General features: G+C 39.3%; 1 protein-coding gene across 1 annotated transcript; it reads left to right on the plus strand.

The window, feature by feature from the left end:
* Positions 1-84: 84 nt before the first annotated feature.
* On the plus strand, positions 85-25,826 carry LOC116652214 (5-hydroxytryptamine receptor 2C-like; the record flags this gene model as incomplete). The annotated part of the gene is made up of 4 exons (XM_032440268.2): positions 85-466; positions 1,442-2,145; positions 25,284-25,420; positions 25,597-25,826. Coding segments are annotated over exons 2-4 (794 nt in total), but the record flags the coding sequence as incomplete, so codon positions are not given.
* Positions 25,827-26,459: the final 633 nt, after the last annotated feature.

Consider the following 26,459-nt stretch of genomic DNA (forward strand, 5'->3'; position numbering starts at 1 on the left):
TACTCCTAGCGTTGCCAGCTAGTCAACTTTTACGGCGCATTCTAATTTTAAACACATTTTTATCACCTCGGCTTAAATACAGGACACATAGAGTTGAATAAAAAGCAAACAGCTGGAAATTTAAACACTCGACACACACACAGAGTTGGAGTGGTCGTTTGACTGTCATTAGCCGAGTCCAGCAGCACCACGAGCACCAATAACAACAACAAAATCAAACACTCAACAACAACAACAACAACAACAACAAGAGAACAACAACTTTTTATCAAGGCAACTGAACTAGACACTTGGAGCTGAAGGTGTTGACTCTTATCTATGGCATGCATCAGTCAGTCAGGAAAATTAATTAACAACAACATTGACACTTGAAAATTGGACGGAACACTGGCGGACGTGGGCGGTGCAGCTGAAGGCGGGCGGGCCACTCGTAAAGTCAACAAGCTGCTGAGGCGAGTCGAGTTTGGTAAGCGCTGCGCCATTTGCTACTCATGAATTGTTTTGTCATTGTTGATGTGGCTAGTTTCTGGCTACTGTTTATATAGTGTGCCGCACACACCCACACACACACACACACACACACTCAAGTGGCTGCTGGTCAAACAGCCTCAAAAGTAGCTCACTCTCAAAGCGAAATGAACCAAGAGACGTAGACGAAGATATTTTCCTTTGCGGTCTGTGTGTGTGTAAATTGTGGAAATAAATTTCATTTGACTGTTGTTTGCTTTCGGCTCTAGGTTAATATTTTCCCATCTGTGAGTGTGCGTGTGGGTATGGGTGACTTTCTGTGTTTTGGCTTTTGTGGTTTTAATCCTGCGCTCCATTCCGAAATATGTTTCAATTAATTATACACATTTCTTGTGCGCACACAAGTGCAACAACAGCTTTTGGTTAGTCGATGGTAGAATTTATTGCAGTGCATTAATTCACATATGATGAATGCCACAATTGATTCAACCTGTTATGTAGCATTTGTTGTTATAACTGGTTGGGAATTCTAAAATTAGTGTATTCTGTTAGTTTCATGGACTTGCCATATGCTGAAGCTACGAACTAATATCGAAATTGACTGCTTAAATTGAAAAAAATATTACAATTCGTATAAGAATATTTGGTAAAGTACAGAAGTTTATTGCATATATGGCTGAGGTTGATGTTGATCTATGCGAATACAAAGAGCTCGGCAAAATGTGTAATATATAAATGGGAGGCTTCTCCTAGCCCTTAGACCGTATGAGTTTTCATATGAAAACTATATTTATTTATTTGTTTGGCCTTCCGGACAGTTCCTTTCTTCCTTATTTTTTTTTTTATATACTATGCAATTATTATGTAAGCGCCTTTACATATAATATTATATAATAATTTTCTAGCTTTGCTTCTTGTTACCATTGAAGTGCTCGTTCGAGCTGTCATTCCCACGCTCTGTTCTCCGTTGCAGCTCGTAACTTCCGGTAATTTTGCGCCGTAAAATGTTTGCCACCAATATCCGCTTGGCTGTCGTCAGCGTAATGCCGCAGGCCAAAAGGCATTGAGGCCACGTTTGCATTCTCGCCGTGTCCTTTGGAGCGCCTATTTCCGCTGCATTTTGCAATTTGCAATTTGAATTGCTACGTGAAAGGCACTTTTCTCCACGCCCATATGCGCTGGCTAATTGCTATGCAACAACAAGAACTGCAAGAATTTAAGTAGAGCACAGTAAAATCTAAATAGCCAACATGGAGGAGGATGTTTATGCCACCCTCAACTATAGCGACAGCGAGGGTACAGCTGAGGAGGACGAGGATGGCTGGAACAGCCTGGAGATGAGCGTCGAACAGCTGCAGCATTTGCTGCTCTGGCAGCTGCCCGATCGGGCCAACTATACGGACCAACAGGCACTGGCCAATTGGAATTTAAGCAATGCAACCGCAATGCCAACGCCAAGTCCCGCTCAGCCCGTGTTCGATGCAAACAACTATTGGGCCCTGCTCGCCTTGGTGTTGGTCTTTGGCACCGCGGCGGGCAATATCCTGGTCTGTTTGGCCATCGCCTGGGAGCGTCGTCTGCAGAATGTGACCAACTACTTTCTCATGTCGCTGGCCATCACGGATCTAATGGTTGCCGTTCTCGTCATGCCACTGGGCATCCTTACCCTGGTTAAAGGTGAGTGCTAAGCAGAAGCAGCTTTTCTATATATATATATATATATTTATGATTCTGTTTGTGTTGAGCATTAGCGAGCCGTGGCAACAAGAACTATGCCCTTTGAATTTAACTTTTAGTTTTTCACTAATTTTTCACTGCTGGGGTGGAAATGTGAAACTCGTCTTAAATTAGATTTTAGTTCTGTTTATCAGCTAACTGATGATTTTAAATTACTATCTATAATTATTACGTTTTTTTCGAATAACGATTATTTAACTATCAAATTCCCACTGATTTATCATTCGGAAATGTGCATTATTTTCAAACGATGAAACTTATTTTTAATTTTTTTTTTTTTTTTTAAATTCGATTAGATGCTATTATAATGATATATAAAGATAATATGGGTTATTCAATACAATTTGAATTTCCATTCAGAAAGGGGAATTTTTTTTTTAATAAGTGAAACTAGTTTTTATGCTTTATTAAATCCGATCAAATGCTATCATGATGATATATAAAGAAAATATTACGGGTATTCAATACAATTTTGAATTTCCACTCATTGTGGCGAATTTTTGTTTTTAAATAGGTGAAACTTATTTTTCATGCTTTTTCCAATCCGATCAAATGCTGTCATGATGATACGTAAAGAAAATATAATGGATTATTCAATACTATTATTGAATTAATATACGACATACGTCTCTTTAAGAAAATAAGCTTTCCACGCGTTTTTCACTTAGAGTGACGAAATTACCAAAACACGCCGTTAAACAGCTTTAAACTTAGCAGCTGCTTTGAAAATGTCTTGGCGCCGTCTATTCCTTTGTTCATGCATCAGAGCAAAGGGAACGTTTCCGATTCTGTATAGTGTATAACAATGCACGTTTAATGCGCTTGCAATCAGCGTGGTCCGGTACACACACATACTTACACACAAACACACATACACACAGACACACGAAAACGCGCGTCCTTGGGCATCCTTTGGCTGTCGCTGACACGCAGCCTGATGCGGCGCGCATATAATGAAGCTGCCTGTCAATGGCGGCCAAGTCGGAGCACGCCTCGCCGATTGCATTATGTGGCAGATATTTCGATCAAAGCGACTAAACAAAAACCAGAATAAACTCAATGAAAAGCGCCAGAAAAACAGTGGGAAATGGGAAGGGGAAGGGGAAGGGGAAGGGGGTTAAGAAAAACTAGCGGGTTGCCGACAATTTAATAAGCGCGTCTCTTTTGTTGGGCACAGCCTGGCGAAGACAATGGCCAGACAGCAGCTCGGCAAACGGAAGCGTTTTTGGCTTCAGTGCAGCATAAAAATTGCATTAGACGTGCCAAACGAGCGAAGCACTTGGAGAGCAGACCAAGAGGAGCCGCAGGAGCGAACAGGAGCGGCAGCTGGCAGTTGGCACTAGTTGCCCCACCGCGTCCTCCCTCTGCAGCCATGTTGACAGTTTTGTTTGTGCGCTTTGGGAGCCATTACACACACAAAGGTACACCTGCAGGCGCACCTGGCAAATCGCATTGCCAAAGTGAGCAATGCAGTCGAGCGACCTTTGAGTGTGGGCGTTGGGCGTGGCAGCTTCTGCTGTGCAAACAAATGGCTGCCTGTTATATCAAGTGTGAAAAATACTGCATATAACAGCAAAAAAAGCAGAAAAAAAGGAAGGAAAACAAGAGTGCGCCAGTAGGGAGTGCGCGACTATGAGATATCTGAGAACTGTCTTTGCTAGGATTGCCTTGCCTCCTCTAAACGGGGTTTATAACAAACCGAATAGAGAATATCAACCGTCCAATTGGCATATATTCGGAGCTATAAAAATGACAGTCAAATATGTGTATATACCAACAATCTAGGCCTTATCTCTTAAAATTCAGAGGGATTAATGAAGAAGGCCAAACTGAGATATATGAAAAATAGAAGAAGCCGTAATCGATATATATCGATATACAAGATATTGAATATTCCCTCTTTTGCCTGTTGCATACACTTGCATCGCTGCAATATACCCCTTGCTTAATCCATTTTCAGTGGGTAACGGCTACAGAAAAGCTTATGCGACACTTTTGGCAGTCAAAGAAGAAAAAATTTGAATGCCGAACCGTGTTAGCCAGGGTCGTAGCTAAGCTGCCGATAAAAACGGTTGAATATATGGAAAAGTAATCGAGAATATTTTATATCTGACACATATATATATAAGCCACAGCCAATGCGGCAATTGTACGAGTACAGCACTAAAATATGCTTTTCCATGGGCAACTGAAGGACTTGCGGGCAAAGCACTTGTAAACCACACTTTATGCAGATTCCTGCATAATCAAGGCGCTGACCACGCCATCTAGTCTGCGTTAACCAACACTTGTAAAATGCACTTTATGCCGCGCCCGACAAATGCGGTAATTATCATTACATAATTAATATAATTCGTAAATCGGCATAAAGCGTCAGCTTATTAATAATGGTAAGTGCAATTAATGCCACGCCCACCGCCCCACAACACAGATTAACTGCAAAACCTGAAAATATTTTAAAAATCAAATACACTTTCACGGAATCTGCCAAACAAATCTGAATTGATGTGAAAAGTGTGCGCAAAGCGTCAGCGTAAATAAATTAAGTGGCAACGCCAACAGCAGCGCATAATAAAACACAAAGGCGGTCGCAAATCAAAAGTATGGCCACAAATAATAATAATCATAATAATAAAAACGAGCGAATGAAGAGCAACAGCAACAACAACTAACGAGAAATAAACAGCATAATTAATTGAGCGCAAATTGGCGGCGCTGTGATTTTTGCCGACAGCGTCGCAAAGTAGGCAATGAAATTTTACAAGGCAATAGGCAGAAACAGAAGAAGAAGAACAGCAGCAGCTCAAGCAAGCGACAGACAGAGACGGTAAGCGGCAAGCTGCGACAGAGTTGTATAACTGTACATAGGATTAGGATAGAAATAGGAGACAAAGAACAACAACAACAACAACAGTTCGCTGAGCAATAGAAAGCGGGATAAAAGCAAATTTATCATTTCAATGCTCTTTGCTTTCGTTGTTGTTGTTGTCGTTGTTGTCAAAAAGCATTTTAAGCGCTTAAGCTACGACACGCACCAAGAGGTATGTCTCTTGCTGTGTAAAAGAGAGCGTGAGAGAAAGAGAGGACGAGGGGGTGGGGGGGGGGAGAGGAAGTGAGGCGGTGAGATTCACTGGGGACAGTCTTAAACAAAAACAACAAATTTTTGGAGCATGTGTCGCAGCTCAATTGAGTTTATCACGCACAAGCTGTTCTGCAATTCGAAATCTGAAATCGCCAATCTAAGTGTTAGGTTATTTTGATACATTTTAGTAGGATAAACACATAGCAACATAAGTATTCATTCATACATACATAAATCAGTCCCATATAACATTGTCATTCATACACTTTAACATAAGCACTAACATTATCACGCTATATAACATTATTATGTAGGAGAGAACGCAGTTTTGTATCGCACGACGAACAATAAAGAAGTAAAAAGGGCTATGCTGTGTCTTATTTGCTATTCGTTAGAGTAATGGTAAACCCTTTCACAGAATGAATAAATAAATTGAAATTGATTTTATAATAATCGAAATCATATCCATTTGGTCGGAGGCTCAGCAGTACTTAAATTTAAATTTATGTTCGCTTTTTAATATGTGAATTAACCTGTATATATGTTTGCATGATAGTGCAAAGTATTTCCTAAATAGCAACCAAAGATACTTTATAAAGAGTGTATATATATTTTTAGAAAAAGACTTAAGGCTGGAATTTATTTATGGAGCACATATGCATTGCACTAAGTCAAAATTTGTCTGTTGAAACGCATAGAAATTGTTTTTTGGAGTACCCTTGCTTTGAAATCTTATTGAAATTGCGTTGGAATCGATTTGTGGAACACGTCTGCTCTGATTAGAAGGCACTCAGATTTATTCATTTCATAGATAAGCGAGCCGCAATGAGCCATTGCGAAATCTAATGCCAAACTTTGAGCAAGTTTTTTTTTGCTTTGCTTAGCATTTGCCTGACTTTATCATAAATCTTTAAGCTACTCACCTGAACTGCACATAAGCGTAGGCAGCACGATGAGTGCGGGGGGTGGGGGGGGGGGGGGGGGGGAGGGGGTAGCTACGGGCAGCGGTGACATGTGTGCGCATAGCAAATCGAGGGCAGCTGTCGACTTGGGCCGACCAGACAATTAATTTTTGGGGCCAGCCCCAAAAGCACGGTCAGGACTAAAGGACGACACGTAATGAAGTTTCTGTTACAGTTTTTGTTGCTGTCTGTTTAAAACACAATCATTGCGTACGGCTGGGCAGGGGATTCGAACCCTTTTTGACAATCACTGTGGCAATTTTTTCTGCCTGCGGTCTGGCAACGCCCCACGCAGCTGTCTAACATCCGCACATCAATCAAGCGGCCAGTGGGAACGTGGGCAGCTTCTGCTGCTTTACTTTAAGCTTAGGGCTGCTAGTTTACGATTTTCCATTTTCCATTTTTGTTTTTAGTTTTCGTCTTTAAGAATGGCGCCATTTTGCATATGCTACCGTTAGGCGAGCGGGCTCATTGCCGATGCAAAGTCCTTTTTAGCTGCTAAGTGTTTTGCGTCCGCTTACAAATGTAGTTCTAAATCAAACATAGAAAGAAGTCCAGCCAGAATTACAAATAGATAGCGCCAGCGACTCGTACTAGCATCACATTTTTTATTTTAAAAGGGCTTTCGATTATCATTCAGATTGAGATAGATTCAAATTCCAGGAATAGATTGCCCTTGGGCAAAGTACGTGTCGTTCTTCGAAAATTAATTATTCAAACAGAATTTATATAAATAAAACTTTTTGCTCTAATAAAGATTGGTCGTCAGATTGATTTACTAACTAAATATCAACTTTTCACGGTTTTTACTTTTTATAACGTTATTTAACACTTGGACGGTGTTCTTGAAAAATTCTGTTCGGGGAAAACGTTTATTTGCAAATTTGTTTCCTTTTAGTTCATCCAATTAGTTCGAATACATTATCGTAATTTAATCATCTGGAAATTCCAGTAAGCGTATGCTGAATTTAACATAAAATATTGTTTATTTTGATGCCGAGAACTAATTGAAAATGGGCAAGAGAAGTTTTGTCAAATTTATATGAAAGACAGAGAAAAGCAACAACAGTCCTTGATTTCAGATACTATAAAAGCTGGAGCTAAGGTCAACGTAGATGCTCCTGTTGCCCGCGCAGATCAAGCTAGGTGTCCCAATTCTACGCAGTATCAACATACTCCTAAGTAGTCAAACTTTGGTATTTAATCACATTTGGAATACAATACTAAATTCCAATAAGGAAAGCACTTTATTTAAAGGGTATCGCCTGGTCAGGCACTTCCGACTAGTTCACTCCAACAACTCTTTGGTTTTTCTTTTCCTAAAACGCACTGGCCTCCATCTATTTCCGCGTGCGACTATTTATAGGTCTCCGCTTGTCAACTTTCTTCAGCTAAATGTGGCAATCAATTTATTGGTAATTGCGATTTCATTATAAATAAATAACTAGAAGGCAGGTGGAAAGTGGAAAATGGTAACAAAATTGTTTTCCATATCCATTAGTCTAATAATATTTGAGCTCAGTCGCTAACTTGTCTAAATTGGAAATAGCTGTGGGGCCCAAATCACGCAGACAGACAGCTAAAGAAAACATTGAAGATACATTAATATATACATATATAGATAGAGATATATATAGACAGATATAAGGACGGATTCAGAAGTACGGCAAACCGACAGGTAAACTGACAAACAGCCGGCAGACATGGCAGAGCGCAAGACAAACACAGAGCAAACGAGAGACAAGTCAAGGCAGTTAAACAACTGGTACACAGGACGAACATGTAGTGGAGGGGGTGGGGGCTGATGTCCTGATATAAAGGACGACGTGGGTTAAAAAGAAGCAGGACAACAGGCAGTCATTTAGCTCAAGCACGAGACGAAGACCAAGACCGAGGCACTGTTTGGCTTACCTTGGCAGTCAATGTCAGAGCAATTGAGGTACAGCCATGGGCACAAATATACACACACACATACACACACACACGCGCACACACGCACACACACACCCACACACACATGTATTTGTTTACATATGTCTACATATGCTGCAGACAGTCGCCACACTCGTATTTTACTTTGTGGCAGCTACATGCATACCAAATGGCCAGGCAACACATGAGTGAGACTTAAATTGACTGACTGGCTGACTGACTGACTGACTGACTTATTAAGTGACTCTATGAAGAGCCTCACACTGTAGTATACAGCCTTACGGCACCGTTTTTGTATACCCTTACAAACGAAATGTAAAAATTGCATTTATTTTATGAAATACTTTAAATAAATTCAATAAATTTAAATATTAAATATTAAAATATTAATATTAAATATTAAAAAAAATTTAATTTATTTATTTCAATAAATATATGAAATAAATTTAACTTACTATTAGATAATATTTAACGGCAGGTAGCTTAAAATTATTGTTGACTATTCACAGTCAAACTTGAATTAATATAATATAATTCAAATTAATTATTTAGTATATAGTATAATTTACAATAGTTAAAATTTACTATTTACTATTAAAAAATACTCAACAGCATATAAATTTAAGGCAAACTTAAAAATGGAACACCTTTGTGATTGTTATAAATGTTAGGGCATAAGCACCTGCAAGTCCAAGGCGGAAGATACAAATGCACTTCCATAGATTGTGTGCAGCGTCATCTGTGTGCTTGTGTGTGTGTGTGTGGCTCTGTTTCAAGGTCTTTGTAATTATTTAAATATCGATTGTTTTCGCATGTGGCTTGTGGGCGTTATTATAACTGGCCCCGCCCCCCCAAAACGAAACAGAGCCTTTCATATTTATTATTATTTTGCTTTTAATTTCCGCGCTCAACGTCTGCTCCTTCTATAAGCCACGTAATGCTAATGGATTAAACGCTGCATTTTTAATAACTAGACCCCCCCCCCCCCCACGCACGATGTCAATTTAATATTTAATTCCGGCCCGGGCAATGCCATTGTTGTCTCCGTCCTGCCGGGTGCCTTAAAATAGCCGCCAGTTCATTTGCCACAAAGTAAGTGGCATGTAATTTATATGCCGCGTTGACATTGCAAATATTGCGAAAGATTGCTCCAAGGCACTGCACTGCAGTTCGTTGTGAAGCTGTATTCGCGACGGCGCGCCGAAAAGTATGCAACACATTTTTTAGGTGCATTGTAGTGTGGGGTGTAGACGATAGTGACGCCTGTTTTGAGCGCATATTATTGAAGCTGAAGTTTAGCTGCTTTGCAAGCTGAAATGTGCACAAAAGGCCCCAGACACAAGTTAATTGGGCTAAGTGCATAATTTGATTTCGAACAATTGGCTAACAAGAAAACAAGCTTAAAATCATTTTTGGAAATAGAAAACCTGTTCGGCAAACAAAAAGGGTTTTGCAGCTAAAACCTGCTAAAGTTCATATTTTATCCACTTGCAATAAAAAAGCTCTTGAGATATTATAAACAAAAACAGTTTTAATTTTAAACACGCCTAAGGCTACGATTTTTTGCTGCTTACCTCAAAACTCTTGAGTTTTTATAAGCAAAAACAGTTTCAGACTCAAGTCGGCTAAAAGTTTGGATTTCCATACCCTTAGCTCATAGAAAATGCCTGAAGAGGGTATAATGGCTTTGTGCAAGCATATGTTACAGGCTGAAGTAGAGATTTTGGAATATACGAGAGCTAGACACTTGAATGTTGAAAAATTTATTTTTTTGAGTTCTATAACACAACTCGAAGATTTTAAGAGATTTATAGATTACTTGATATGTAGGTTCATAGTAAAAATATCTAACTTCTCAGATGCCTCTCCCAACCCTCGCCAAGGTTAAGTTTATCTTTCGGTTAGAGCACTCCGACTGCAATATAAAATATGAATAAAATATATAACAAGTAAGAGGTTCTAGTCGGGAGCTCCCGACTAGGGGATACCCTGAACCCTCTTATTCCAACACCGAATTCAGCTCGCGCAACGTCGTCTTTTGCTTTAATGGTAACAATGATAAAAAAAAAAAAAAGTTCCCTTGGCACGGTTCGAACTCACAACTAACCGCACTACTTGCCACCGTCTCTTCTCAACAGCCACACCAGCCACAAAGAAAGAAATTGTTTCCACGGTAGGCCTCGAACTCGCGACTGACAACACCACTTGCCCCCGCCTCTGCTCAACAGCCACACTAATAATTGAGACTTAGTGAGAAGAAAACCAATTAAAATAGTCGCACCGAATAGAATAAAATCGCAACTATAATGCTGTTGATGAATACGAAGCAGGCGCGCATGAATGTGTGTGTGTACATGCATACAGATATTCTTCGAATTTTGTACCGCAAACACGTGTTTCTTAATTTGGTGGTCGATATTTTTATCGATTGTTTGGAAACGGAGTAAGTTATCGATTATCGGAAACAAAATCGATCTAGCTAGAGACAGCTCTTATAATTTCTGAGATCCTTGCGTTAATACATACGGACGGACGGACAAACAGACGGACATGGCTAGATCGACTCGGCTATTGATGCTGATCAAGAATATAAGTATATACTCTATGGGGTCGGAGATGCTTCCTTCTGTCTGTTACATACATTTACATTTTGCTCAAATACAATATACCCTTTTTACCCATTTTCAATGGGTTCAGGGCATAAATATATATACAACGGTATAAAATATGCTAAGCAGCAGATATCGAGCTCGACAGCAGTTTCAAGCCATGCGGGCCAAACAAATTGTCGCATAGAAAATGCTCCTTCAGCCTTGGCTCCGGCAACACTTAAGTGACAGGATATTAAATGATAACAGGCAACAGCAACAACAAAGCTCTAAGCCAAATGTATAGAAAACTCCAGTTGTCTGCCAGGCCAAGCAAAACAGAAGCAAACAAGATTACAACGAAGCAACCTGGCGAGGACTCAGCAAGTGGAGCTCGCTGCTCGGAGTGGAGCTGGGGGCGCAGCGCCAATGTCAGCTTTGACAATTTAACGCTACTAATTGAGAGTCATGGCGGCGATAATTCCAATTTGTGCACGTTTTCTGCGGGCATTGCTCAAAGTGATTGTTAAATATTTATAAGGAGTCTCTGAAAAATCCAGCGCCAATCCCAAACTTCAATGCCAAAAGAACGTGACTGGCATCGTATTTTGGCTACATATTATTATATTTTTATGCCAGCGTGATGGCTGTCTATAATTATTTATGGCGGGCCAAACAGCTGAACCAAGGGCATTACGCATACGCCGCGTGTGCTGCTCCCAGCCACGTGCGCGCTGGAATGTGGCTAGAGCGATATTTGGTAAGGTCGAGCTGCTTGTTGACAGTTGTCGGGCTTGTCCCACAAATATGCTCCGAGCACTCTCAGTTGCTTTTCCTGGTTGTTTGTTGCCTCGCCGACCCACTAAACAGAGCTGGATGCAAATACACTATGACATTTCATTTGAATTTGTCCAGCGTGGGCGTTGCTTAAAGTGAAATATGACTTGACGACGGCGCATTGTTTGTTGTTGTTGCTGCAGCTATGCTAACTAGCTGAAGCCTTACATAGTCCTGGTTCCCTTTATTTCTATTTTTTTTTTTGGCGCCACATCGTTAATCAACTCAAAGAGTGAAACTGGACGCGTGCTGTCAGTGTCAAAGTCTGATAAATGAAGTGCGCATTGCGGTATCCACGCTTAGCTTAACGCGCCAACTATTTCGGCTATAAAGCCTAGACTGGAGCTGCAAGATTTAAGCCTAATCTTCGCTGTACCTAAGCTTTGATTATGGCGTGTGCATATAGATTTATGTACGATTTTGACTCTAATTTCATTATTTATATAGCTTTTTGAAGTATTTTATTTAGTTTTTTTCAATCCATCTAAAAAACTAGCTAAAATTGATTAGGTCAGGCAACGCCAAAGTTCTATAACTCTTTAATATAGCCGCTTGAAGCTTTAAATTATTTTACATTTTGCAACACTTGGTGCTTGAATTGGCTTTTGACTAGAAGTTAGGTGTTGCCACCTAGTTGTTGCTTTCAGTGTGCCCTTTTTTTCGCGGCTCATATGGTTAATTAGTGAACGCTGCTCCAATTTTTGTCGAACAGAAATCAACGCAACAATATTGTAACAGGAAACTGAGCAACGTGTGATTTTGCTTAATAAATTTCAGACTTTTTGCTCATTAGCTGCAGTTGAAAGGCACTTTTCGGCAGAATATAATAATAAATTTACAAATGACTGGGCAATCAACTGAGCAGGGATACGAGTATCTGTCCAACTCACAGAAATAGTAACCTTCAAAATATATGCATATATGCTAATGCTACCCATGCTTGAATTAACTTTTGACTAAAAGCTAAAGGGCTGCCACCTAGTTGTTACCTACAAAAGGTGCCCCTTTCTTTGTAGTTGCACGAATTGTTATTTAACAACAATCAGTGCATCAAAACTGCAATCAGGTAGCTGAGCAACGTATGATATTGCTTCCATTATTAATTTTCTGACTATTTCTAAAAAAGTTTTTGTTCACTACCTGCAGTTGAAAGACACTTTTCAACAGAATATAATTATATATTTACAAATGACTGGATCCAAGCCTGAGCAGGAATTCGAGTCATTGTATAATTGTTAATAGTAGCCATGTGTACGCAAATGAAAGTATTTTTGCTGAATTAATATCTGTTCCAGATTGTCATATGAGGACTCTCGGTGCTTCCAATTATTGCACGAACAAATGCAATTTTCATTTAATTAAATGGAACACAGCACACGGCAAGCCCACACTCAGATTGTTGCAACCCTTAACCCACCCCATCCCGCCTCGTTCCGCCTCATTGAGGCTTGTTTGTTTTGCACATTTTTGGACTTTCATTAAAATGGTAACACAAGCAGTTGAGCAAACAACAACAGAAGGGGACAAGATGGATACAGATGTTCATACACATGCATAGATGTGCATATTATAATGTAACCAGTTTTTGAGGTTATGTATGCCAGATTGTGAGGTTATGTGTGCCCGTTTGTGAGGTTATGTTTCGTGTGTAGCGTAAGCGTAAAATTAAATTTTCGCTTTGATTTGCTTGCTTAACCGAAAGCACGTCCGCATTTCGGGCTTTAATTCGGTTTTCAGTTTCTAAATAAACAGACAGCGATAAGTAAACATGGAAATTGACACGTGCCGCAAATGTTGGATATATATTTTCAATGTGAATTGTGTACACTTAGCAGAATTCAGGTATTTATAGTTCATTGAACTTTGCCGTCAAAAGTTTTCCATTTTAAAATTAGATTTCTAATTGAAGTATCGTCCATAATGTCGATTTTATGAGGAAAAGCAGCGAGTCTTAGTCAAATGTCTGTGCATGTCTATACAAAATTACTGTATTTATATCCTGTAATTAGGTTGAATAAGGTTTGAATTATGCATAAATACCAGTACAATGAAGCCCACGCTTCCAGTTTTCCTGTGCCTTAGTTGAGCTCTTTTTGTACTCAACTTAGACAAAGTTTCGTCAGCCTGGGCTTATTATGCTCCATAAATTTATACGGTCTATTTTTAAGTAACCCCCAAGACGGGACAAGTACTCTGGTATTAGGCTGTAACCTTCACATAGCTAACACATGTTGGCAGTTGCAAGCCGAAAAGTCTGTCAACTAATGCAATTGCAATGCTCGACCCCCCTCCCCACTCTGTGCGTGCTTATTGTGCAAATTATGCGAAAAGTTTTGTTTGCTGCACACAAAAGTATTTGAAAGCCTGCACTTGGCCAAGTGCAAAGCATTTTATGGCTTTCGAGTCGACAGTTAAATATTCAAATTTCTCTTGCTGCTTAAATGTCAAAGCATAAGTGACAATACACACACACACATGACAAAGCCGTCTCTATAGCCATTTGGATAGAGAAATTATTCTGGTTTCCGAGCATGTGCCATATCTCTCTTACTACTTACAACTGAATATCCTGTCGATCTTTTCCACGTTTCGTATACAAAAATTATTTTTTTACATATTAGTTTTTGTCTTAGCAAAAAAGAAATTGTTGCTTGTTCAGTTCAAAGTTGAATTCTATTTCTATTTTCTATATTCTATATTCTATATATATATTCTATATTCTATATTCTATATTCTATATTCTATATTCTATATTCTATATTCTATATTCTATATTCTATATTCTATTTCTATATTCTATATTCTATATTCTATATTCTATATTCTATATTCTATATTCTATATTCTATATTCTATATTCTATATTCTATATTCTATATTCTATATTCTATATTCTATATTCTATATTCTATATTCTTATATTCTATATCTATATTCTATTCTATATTCTATATTCTATATTCTATTCTATATTCTATATTCTAATTCTTAATTCTATATTCTATATTCTATATTCTATATTCTATATTCTATATTCTATATTCTATATTCATATTCTATATTCTATATTCTATATTCTATATTCTATATTCTATATTCTATATTCTATATTCTATATTCTATATTCTATATTTATATTCTATATTCTATATTCTGTATTCTGTATTCTATATTTTATATTTTATATTTTATATTTTATATTTTATATTTTATATTTTATATTTTATATTTTATATTCTATATTCTTTATTCTTTATTTTATATTCTATTTTATATTCTATATCTATATTCTATTTATATTGCTCTATACGATTATGTATGTCTCTTCCTGAGTATTATACATTCCTTGATAAACTTTGCTAAGCTGCCACAAACATGCGCCAGACTTAAGGAGGATGGGCTTCAACTTAAATCAAATAAAATCTGGTTATATTCAGCTTTAAATTATGGTTGGTAAATATAGTTGTGCGCAGAGCGGTTCAATAATTTGCAATGAAAAACTAAAGAATGCTGAATAGCATATTTCTCAAGGGAGGAGCAGGACGACCGAACGCATGAGCCCAAGCATAAAGATAAATTATGGCTGGGCTGCAGAAGTGAACAGGATATGGGTTTTGGCATGTATTGCTAACATATTTCGGCTATTTGCCGTTGCCGTTGCCGTTGTCATCCGTGCTTCGTCGATGCTTGGTAATTTTATTTTATTACATAAAAAAAAGAAAAAGGAAAACTCGTTTGGGCTCGTCTCGTCTCGGCGTATCCTGGGACAAACGAGCGAATGAGCCTTTTATGCTCATAAAGAAAAGTTTGTAATATCTTTGCATGTCCTGTAATATGACTCTCATTATTGTTGTTGTTGTTGTTGTTTCTCTGCTTGTTGTTATCCCAACAATTTGTAACGGGCATAAATGAACTAAATGTACAACGTTTATACGTTGGGCACGATCCGTGCGGTTAGCTCAAACTAGGGTATTATATGAAATGCCTTTTAACTGGTCAAAATGAGAACCCCTTCGTATGTGCAATGGCTTTGTTGACACTTCAAATATTTTATTTCCGATTCAACAGTTAAATACTCACATTTGGGAATGTTGTATTTATTGAATAAATAACTTTTTTTTTTGTTAACATTTCCAAATCGTTTGGATAACGGAATTGCTAAATGTTGCCTCTTTCTTGATAGGATTTATAATCCTTTATGTTCAAATAACCGTTTTGTGTGTTTTTATTCACTTGCTCGCTAAAAAATACCAGAATCCTGTTAAGTATTAAAGACAATTTTGCAACACTGTCAGGCAAAAGTTTATCGTTGCAAAAATCCTTTTAACACAATTGCCCAAGTTCGGCGCTTGTGACTTAAACTCTTGCGTGCGCCTAAAAGATGCAACAAAAATTTGCAGTAATTTGCAGCGTGGCGCTAAAGTTTTTGCAACAGTTGCCAGAAGAAAGCAGCAGGAGAAATGTAATGCTGACTGCTCATCAATAAGTTGGAAGCCGCTTATAGTTAACGGTGTTTGCCAAGAGTGCGCATGGAGAGGGGGAGGGGCACAATACCCTAACGGCCTGGCTATTTAAACAAAGTTGCAATAACTTTGCAATTGCTGCAAGAACAAAAACGAAAACCGAACGATATCACAAGTGCTTTGTAATCCATTTGAAAACTTTGCCAGCAATTTACACACACACACGCACATCAAGAAAAAATAAGAAAATGCTCGTGTAATAGACAAACAATGAGCCTGAATAAAACGTTTAAAGCGCGTGTAATGTGGCAACGGAACCAAAGCAATTTGTGTAAGCTACCAGCTGGCAGAAACATGAATGGACTTGTTAGGCTATAGACGAGTGCTTAAGTTAATGACACTGCGTCAAATATTAGGCGGGGGAAGGGGAGTAAGTTTGGTAGAAATCAGAATCAGATGAAAATCCTCTTTCTCAATTGCTGTCAGATCAAAAGTTTAGTCGAAAATGCACGAGCACCTAGAGAAGGAGAGAGAGAGCGAGAGAGAGAGAGAGAGAGAGGGCGGGCGTTCGGCTAGGTGTTCGTATTAAGCGAAGCGTTAACAATGCAAAAAGAAAGCAATGAAAATGCTGTGTAAATATTAAAAGGTACATTGATATATAAAGCGCGGCCAGGCCACAAGTGAGCAGAGCGTGTGGGGGGAGGTGAGCGGAGGCATAAGGCTTACAACAGCATTAATAAATTTTAAGTTAACCAAACGAAGCGAAAATACGCTTTTTTAATGGAATATTTTATAGAAAGAGAAAGTTTTCAGCGCCTTAAATTGAGGAAAATTAAGAATTCATTTCCCATGTATAGTTTTAGGCAAGGAGAAGAAAAACACCATTGGCAAATCCAGACTGGATGAACTTTAATGCCTATTCCTTCAAATGCCGCTAAGAATGAATTTAATGTTTCACGAACATACAATTTGGACTTAAGCGGTTTAATTTCTTTCACTCAGATCTTCAACAAAAGCCAGTGTTGCAAACAGCAATGCGAAACTTTAAAATTAAAGAGTATTAATATGAGAGAGCAGAGAGTTTCCTAGTGTTTTATGCACTATGCTGATGTCATTTTTTATTATTCTTTATGTGGCTGTGTCTTTTTCTCACTTTACCTCTGTGTGTGAGTGAGTGAGTGTGTGTGTGTTGTGGGTATGTATTTGTTTGGCGCTTAAGTTTGCTGAAGTGTGAAAATAAAGCGCAAAAAGCCGCTCAGCGACCTGCACGCTGTCTGTGAGTGTGTACAAGAGAGAGAGAGAGAGAGAGAGAGAGAGAGAGAGAGGAGAGAGAGAGAGAGAGAGAGAGAGAGAGACAGAGACAGAGAGAGAAAGAGAGAGAGAGAGAGAGAGATAGAGGGAGAGAGATTGAGGTTATGGCCTGCTGAGCCTGGTCTGCTCTTTCTGCTTGCCTTCTCGCCTGCTGCTTTGTTTTTAAATATTCTATGTGTTATCCCTTACAATATAAATTAATTTATACAAAAGTGAAAAAACCTGTTGGCAATTTAATTGAATTTTTTTTTGTGTCTGTTTGTTTGAGAGTGTTCCGGATTTCACGAAGGTAAAACACAGTATGGCAACGAGGCAAATTCGTGAAATTACGCACACACACACACAGACACTCCATCAAAATCTGTTTACTAAACGCGTTGAGCTGTGTCCTTATTCGTAATCATGATCCTTAGTCTGCGGCTGCAAGCCAAGACTTAGTCCATTTATTAAAAAGGGCAAAGCTCAACTATAAACTTACACACAGACACAGGCACGCACACACACACACACACACACACACAGCATAGATACACTTTGCATTGTACTAAATTTGAGCATTGGGGAAACTATTAACATGCATATGATAGACACTTCCGCACAAGTGGCAGGACGCGTACGAGGACATGAGCTCAAAGCCAGAGAGGAGCATGCGGTGACTACGTGCATCAACCAGGACAGGACGCTTACAACAACACACACACACGCACGCACACACAAACACACGTGCAACCACACTTGCAAACACACGTGTGCGAGTTGCTTAGACAAATATGTGGGAGAATGAAACACTTAAGATACTGCTAGACTGTCACATACCCTGTAATTTTCGGGCAAAGAAAAACTACTATTATACAACTTTTAGCTAAAACCCGGCTTTGCTCGACTAAATATGTTTGATGCCAATTAAACAAAAATTGTACTTTCGCAGAGTCAATTCCCTCATTTTCCACCGAGCAACGTGAATAGTATAAAACTTTCTTTAGGAAAAAATTTGCAAAATTAAATATCGGATTGAAATTAAAAATTAATTAATGGAAACAGCCGATTTTCATCTGCTTTCTGGCCAACCAAGAGAATAATTCCAATATCCCTTCCTAATGTTCGTCAAAGGCGTCCGTGCTAGCTCAGTCGAACATTACTTTAATCAATCAATTTTATGAACGATACCGTTTGTTTGTTTAATGTTCGATGTCTGAAACGACCCTTCGTCACTGAAATATTAATGAGTATACGAACTTGGGCCGAGCTGTTGTAAGTTTCTGCTTCGGCCTGCGCTAGTTCTTGGGCCATTGTATTATAGCTGTGGCCTTTAACTTGCTTTATCCTTTTGACGGGTTTATCATCGCCGTCCTCATCAACATAATCATCATCATCATCATCTGCAGCAAATGGACGGCAAATCAAATAAATAACTGTAGGGTGAAATGTGCCTGCCATGCATAAAGTAAACTATTTAATGGACTTTTGCCGGCGATGGCTGCCATCAGCTGAATGGGTGTTGATGTGTGCCGGGTGGCGTTTGGCGGGGAATGGTTCAGGGGAATTACTGGTTCAGGCCAAGCGGAAATCGAAAGCTATTAGAAACGAGGCTGCCTGCAGGGAAATGCGGCCGCTCCTTTGGTTAGTTTTGGCCTCAACTCTCGTCTCAATCTACTTTTGCTGCCGCTGCTGCTGTTGCTCCTGCTCGGCTTTGAACTCATTTGCTTTTCCTTTCTATTTTCCATTATGTTTTTTTTTCTGCCATTTTCATGCAAAAATTTTACGCCATTTGACTTTTTGGGCGGGGCTGAAGCGTGGCTGTCGTATCCTCCTTTTATTTTTATTCTTCGGCATTTGACTTTCGATTTCGTTTCAATTTTTCGACATTTGCCGCGCTCTGTAGCTAAACTTGTATGTACAGGTGTGCGCACACATACATAGGGAGTGCGGCAATAATGCAAATGACTTTGGCTTCCGTATGGAGCGTCTCGCATTGTTGTTGGCCTTTGCCCGCTGCGTCGCTGACACTTTTTACTTTCACTCGTTGCCAGACATAGAGAACCCAATTCGTTAAACGTTTGATGTGAGCCAATGATATCCGCAGCATTTGGTCCTGCCGGGCAGCTGCCCTAAGTAACTTAGATGAATACCTTGCCAAGGAGCAATAGGCACATAGTAGGAGCTTTTACTTCAATTGATTTGCATTTAGATGCAGAGTTTGTAGCTGATTTACTTATGTAAATGTGATTAAGATTTCGTTTGGGCTCATCTTGCTCGTCCCATCAACGCTTCGTAACACTGACTGCCCCAAGCAGTGATGCCACCAGGTCAAATATACCGTGATTTCGTGTGACATTTTATTAAATTATCATTACGCCGCATAATTGAGCATAATTGTGCACATGTCGAGTCCTTTCACAGATTGTCCACTCGCTCGCAACATTTTCATTTTGGTTTTTCAATTGCATATGGCCTGCGATTGGTGATTTGTCACATTGTGATATTTTGCACCACTTTTAACGCAAATATTCCACCACAAAAACAGACACACACACACACACACACATAGCAACACACACACCTACAACAACAACAACAACAACAACTGGTACAATAAACATCAGCTACAACTAGTGGGAACAGCTGCGACAAACATTTGGATTCTGATTCTGAGTTGACAGCATTTTTTGCACAAAATCCAGCCATACGAGTATCAAACATGTAACTGATACAAGCGCGAGTAAGCGAATAAAAGATACCCTCTACACCTCATATGAACAGACAGAATATGTGCTTATTCTTTACCATTGTGGCCAATTATTGTCCAATAGTTATGATATTCTCGACTTAAAGATGGCAGTCGAATGGTTGTAAATCAGAAATGTATCTCTTACAATTTTTAAGTTCTTGCGGATGGTGTTGAGTGGCCTTTAGCTGTCAATATGCCTTCTTCTGTCTGTTATAAGCATATTTACGCAACTGTATATACCCGCTTTTATTCCTGTTGAATGGGCACCAGGTCTAAAAATAATAAAAAAAAACGCCAAACAAACCAAAATACATCTTATGAGGGCCAGATATACAGGCCCATAAACACGAATACATATAGCATAACATATTTGTAAGAGTATATATAGATATGTACAATGTGTGTGTGAATATGCGTGTGTGTGTGTGTGTGTGTGTGTGTGTGTTAGCGTATGCATATGCATGCAAATATGTCAACGGGGCGCGCGAAATGAAAATGATATTTACATGCAGATGCGCCAAAAGTCACGAAAAAAAATATATACCTATATAATGTAACTGTATAAAAAAAAAGGTATTCTGCATGCGCATATTTGGAAAACCCAGTGGGGTTTTTGCTTATGCAAACCAAGGAAATGAAGGTGACTGCGTTGCCATTTCATACATTTGCTGACAGCGGAGGTGACAACATGTCAACAAGCGCCGCGGGTACTTAACACACACACTCACACAGTAGAGAGAGAGAGAGAGAGCGAGAGAGAGGGGCAGTTAGGTATACAGACAGTGAGAGGGAGAGAGGGAGAGAGGGAGGGAGGGAGGTAGCGAGAGATAAACAACAGTTAAGCCATTTATGTGCGGGGCGCACTTTAAAGCGCGCGCTCAAAAGTAGGCAACACTTTAAATGATTGATTATTAGCCATTGTATGTGTGTACCTGTACGTGTGTGTGTGCACTCTGCCCCACCGCAGGCTAAAATTTCGCAGCTTACAAACGTTTTGTTCTGCCAGCTGTCTGTTTTAAGCTTTGCCGCACGACATGAGGCCCCTGCTCGAGTCATGACCCTGCCGAGTAGCTGTCATATGCCAGAGAAATGTTTTTTTTTTCTCCTTTTGATTTGTTATTGAAATTGTTATTGTTGCCAATTGAACCGGCGACTGTGCGTGACAGCAACAACAACAACAACAAGAACAATTCTAACAACAAGCTTTACAAATAAAATGAAGAATATTCGACTTATTCGGCTTATTTGATAATCGCTGTGAATTTTTTCTTGGAATATCACACAACATTTTTTATTTCTATATACGCATTTTTTATTTTGCATGTTGCATGTTCGCGTTGTAAATTTATTTGTCAGCTTTTTTTATTGACACAAACCATGGAGATGTTGAGTTCTACAAGTTGTTTATTCTCGTTGTTGTTGTGCTATTTTACTCGCTGTCGGTTATTTGATATTTCGCCCCCGTTGATTGGGTTTGCGATTTACGATTTGCGCATTTAATTTTATGCCCATTGAACCGTGTCGCAGTCGGATTTTCAATTGAAATTCAAGAGCTGCAAAACAGGTAAACAGTATTATAAATAATATGCCAAATAGTTTGGCATAAAAAAATTCACAGAGTAGAACCCTTTTAGCCAAGCGCAAACAGTTGGCCCAAATATGTCTAATTGTTGATGCGCTACAGGAGCAGAAACGAAATTCGAACTCAAATTGAAATCGATGCCCGACAACAACAACAACAACAACAACAACAACAGCCATAAATCATTTTTTGGCATATTTCCACAGCAGCAGCAGGCCTTGTTTGTTGCGTCCTCTCGCCGCTTGGAGCGCTGCACGCGCATTGTTTGCCAACGCAGAAAAGTGTTCAAATATTTGTAGTTGTTGCTGCTGTTGTTGTTTCGGTCGTTCGTTTGGTTTGTCATACAACAGCTATGTTGTCATAAGCAGCGATCCGTCGCAACGCGCTGAAACCCAGCCAAAATGAGAGAGAAACTAAAGCCTCGTCGACTGACAAATACGCTATACTATACCAAGATACTATACTATACTATAGCAAATGCATAAACTTATACTGTGCTCTCAAATAACTTAGCTTATTAGCTTGTCGCACGAATGTTATCAAGTTATTGAGACAAGCAGATGGTATTTAAATATACAAATATCAAAAATGATCTATGAAGTAAAATATTCTTGATTCTTTAGAGCTGCGTGACAATTTGATGACTCTGCAAGCAGCAAATCAAAAAAAGGTGGCGGGGTTACATACCCTGTCTGAAATAAATGAAGGTCCAGTTCTTAGCTCATCTAGTCTCTGAATTAATGCATATTTCAATCAAATCAGCTCGTCTTGCCAATCAAAGATGACACCACAGTTGGCTCGTCTGGCTTTTACATGACAACTCCAGTTGCAATATACCCATTTTTAATTGCCTACAGGGTATAAAAGCTAAGCAGACAGATTTTTCATCGCATTTCCGGCATGACTTGAATCTTGGTCTGTTAGTTGATTTGATAAATATAAAAGTCATTATTAGGACTGCCCGCCCTCCATTTGACCCACTAAAACTTGCAGCAAATTAAATAAGTTTCAACGCATTTACAAAGTCATTTCGGTTGCCAAGTTTCAGCGCCCAGCTTTTAGCTGCTATTTGTGTTTGAGTTTAGTTTTTATGGTCCCCGGGCCTCGGCCCGGGTCCCGGCTCCAAAGAGTATGCAAAACAAAATAAAACACACAAAAGAAATCAGCTAAAAATTTATTTCGAGCTAAGAACTTTGCGCTTTTGTTTGAAATTTGTTTCGCATTTGTAAGTTGAAATGTTTTTTGTGAATGAACAAAACACAACACAACTCGGGCGAGAGGAAGGGATACGGAGAAACAAATAAAAGAGATCGAAACACAATAAAAGCGTTGCCTAACCCCCAAGTCGACCTCAGGCATTGCAGTTTGGCCCTTTTGTGTTTTTGTATACCCTAAAACTGGGTAAGGAGGGTATATTGTTTAGTGGAAGTGTATGTCACAGGCAGAGAAAGGCATACATATATGTTCTTGACCAGGCTTTGCATAAAAGTGGAAAGGAAGCATTATGTTTGCAAGCTTGAGATGTAGGGTATCTGCCAGTCGGGCACTCGAGACCAGAGCACATTAACTTGTTTGGCTCCGCCACAGGAACTGAAATCGAGGGAAACAAAACTTTGGTGGTAGCATGCGTATCCGTTATAAGTTTGTTACCTTTCGTCCTGCGCCCCCACTAAATATATATTTAATTCAAGCTGCTTCCCTTTTGCTTGGCGCTTTAACGAAATTTACTTTCAATGCTTTTGCAACGCGGCCCACGTTCCGGCTTAAAGGGCGTCCCAAATCGATTTAATTGACACTTTAGGCCCGGACATAAATCGCTCGGCTTGCCCTGACGCAATGACCGTATCATTTGTGTTTGTAACACCTACAGAAGAGGAGCTCGGGTCAAAATGGTTTGCAATTGGAGGGTTTGACAAATGCTGATGGCCCAAGGAACTCGAATTATGGATGTCGTCAGCCAGCAACAGTTGATTGGCAGGCAGTTTGTCATGTTACCCGAGCAATTTGCTATCGAACACCAGGTGAAAGTTGTGCTCTTGATATATGTGTTAGATACGTTCAGGTGTGAAATGCCGGACACTGTGTAAAGGATAAAAGCATGCTAGCCTTTAATTTACTTGAATTAGCTCAGCTCCATCAAGACTAAAGGCTGCTATTAGCTGTACAGGCTCGAACCCAGTATTTATACACTGAACCCATTAAAAATGGTTAAAAATTAATTTGTATAAATATAGTATAATATATAACAGGCAGAGGGAAACATCTGCGACCCAATAAAGTATATATATTCTTGGTTAGTATCAATAGGCGAGTCGTTTCCAATTAATCGATAAAAATCGAAATCGAAGTCTTGTTTCTCGAGCCAATCTCTAAATATATTAAGTTTCTTTCATTTTATAATTACCGCCACCTATAATAAACGGATTTGTATTGCCCATCAGTTGAAGCCCCCAAATTGCAAATTTATTGCAAATGACTTTTTCAGAATATACAAATATTCTATAGTACAATAGGATCTATTTTGAATATTTCATTAAGATCGGTTAAGAAACGCAGAGCGAACAATTTTTGCATATATGTGCAAGTAACACATTCACGCGCATGTTTATTGAATTCTATCAACAGCATTGCAATTACGATTGTATTGTTTTCTGTGAAATAGGAGATAGTTACGCATGTCTGTTATTTGTAGAAAACAATCCAGAATGCAAGCTGGAAAGTTATTTCCGAACCGCTTTAGCTGAAACTTGGTATTCCAACATTATTTCAGTCAAGCTAGTTGTGGTTACGTTAACTGCGATTTAACGTAGTAAATCACCTGTCTGAATGCCTTAAAATGTACTCACATTTCTTGCCTCAAGTCATATATTTCAAAAGCATGCAGGTCCCAGCGAAATCCCATATCAGCAGCAATACAATATTCATGCCCAGTCCAATCCAGCCACAATATCCTGCACACAAATCTTACAAAATATACACACACTGGGAATAACTCATTGCAGTACACACACACACACACACATACACTCCTTGCCTGGCACAATACATTAACAGCCGGCCATACTTGGCTTTGAGAGCATCTCGCTGAGTTATGACGTCCAACAGCTGCGCAAAACGACTGTCGAAAGGGCGACCCGGAGGGTGCTCATATGAAGGAGCTGCCACAAATATGTTGCATAAGCCACCAGGGAGGACTAGAAGCAGCCGTGGCCAAATGGGGGAAGAGGGCCGAACAAAAAGAAATCAAATCAAATGGCCAAGCGACAGTTGGCCGCCTATTTTCGTTGGCTAGTTAGAAAATATTGCATTCACTTGGTCGACAACAGCTGCCCTTTTATGCCCTGTAAATATTGAGCTTCAGTTATTTTCAGTATATACAAGACAGTTGATTAAACTTGCAAACTTCAATAATCCAACTTTAACGGAAAGAGTTATTTAAGGATACATTTTTCATAGTTGTATAGGGGTATTTCCTAGTCGTTCACTCTCGACTATTGCCCTATTCTTTTATTGTTATTTACAAGCAAAGTCCACTTAATAAAGTCAAAGAGAAACTTATTTATTCTTCTCTCTCACTCTCTATCTTTTGCCAGGCCACTTTCCGCTCAGCTCGGAGCACTGCCTCACTTGGATAGTTCTGGATGTTTCTGTTCTGCACGGCCAGCATTATGCACTGGCACCATATCCGTGGATCGCTATCTGCGCTGCGCTATCCGATGCGCTTTGGCCCGTAACAAGACCAGGCGCCGCGTCACCCTCAAGATTGTCTTTGTCTGGCTGCTGAGCATTGCCATGAGCCTGCCGCTCAGCCTATGTACTCCAAGGTGTGCTTCAGGCCTTTTATTTTCTTTTATTTTATTTTTTTTTTTTTTTTTTGGTTGTCTAACGAGCTGTTATTCTTGCCAGGATCACGCCTCGGTGCTGGTGAATGGCACCTGCCAGATTCCAGATCCGGTATACAAGCTGGTCGGCTCCATTGTCTGCTTTTACATACCGCTGGGTGTGATGCTGCTCACATATTGTCTGACTGTCCGCCTCTTGGCCAGGCAGCGTCAGAATTTGGGCGGTGGCCAGCCGACGTCAGCGGCCACGCCCGGCTGGGCCAGCGGCTGGTTGGGCCAGGCCCCCCGCTTTGGGTAAGTACATATGTCCCATATCCAAGACAAATATAATCATAACTCGATGATCATAAGATCCCTTAGGATATTCCTTCATTTCAGTGCCTCTTGCCATACTTTTCTACGCCTCATTATGAAGATCGAACTTTAAACAGCGAAGCTATTTAAGAATGTATGTCCCATGTAAAATGTGCATCTGCATTTTGGGTTAGGGTATCTGATAGAGCTGGAAAAACAACGATAACTAATGCCATCGAAAAAAAATAATTAGAAGGCATAACTTGTATTAACAATTCATATGGGATCACCATTTCACCAAGCTTTGCTTAATGTTCTCTTTGACTCGGCGCATGTCGTCAGAATGCAAAAAATATTTGATAGTGTTGTAAGCTGTCGTTATAATTTGAAAAAAAAAAAATACATGATATTTTTGGGGTTTAAAAGCTTGTATTAACAATTTACGGATGCGGCCTTTCGACACGTTTGGTTTTTTCGAAACATTGCCTTAAACAATAATAGGATCCGACCGTGGATGATTGGAATTTTTCGGTTTATTTAATTTTCGAAGAAAAAGCAAAAAAAAAAATATTTCAATTTAAAAGTATTTTACTTGTCGGTTTCTTTGAATCAATAAATGTCATTTTAAGCATT

Source organism: Drosophila virilis, unplaced genomic scaffold, assembly GCF_030788295.1.
Source record: "Drosophila virilis strain 15010-1051.87 unplaced genomic scaffold, Dvir_AGI_RSII-ME tig00000732, whole genome shotgun sequence".
Lineage (NCBI taxonomy): Eukaryota > Metazoa > Arthropoda > Insecta > Diptera > Drosophilidae > Drosophila > Drosophila virilis.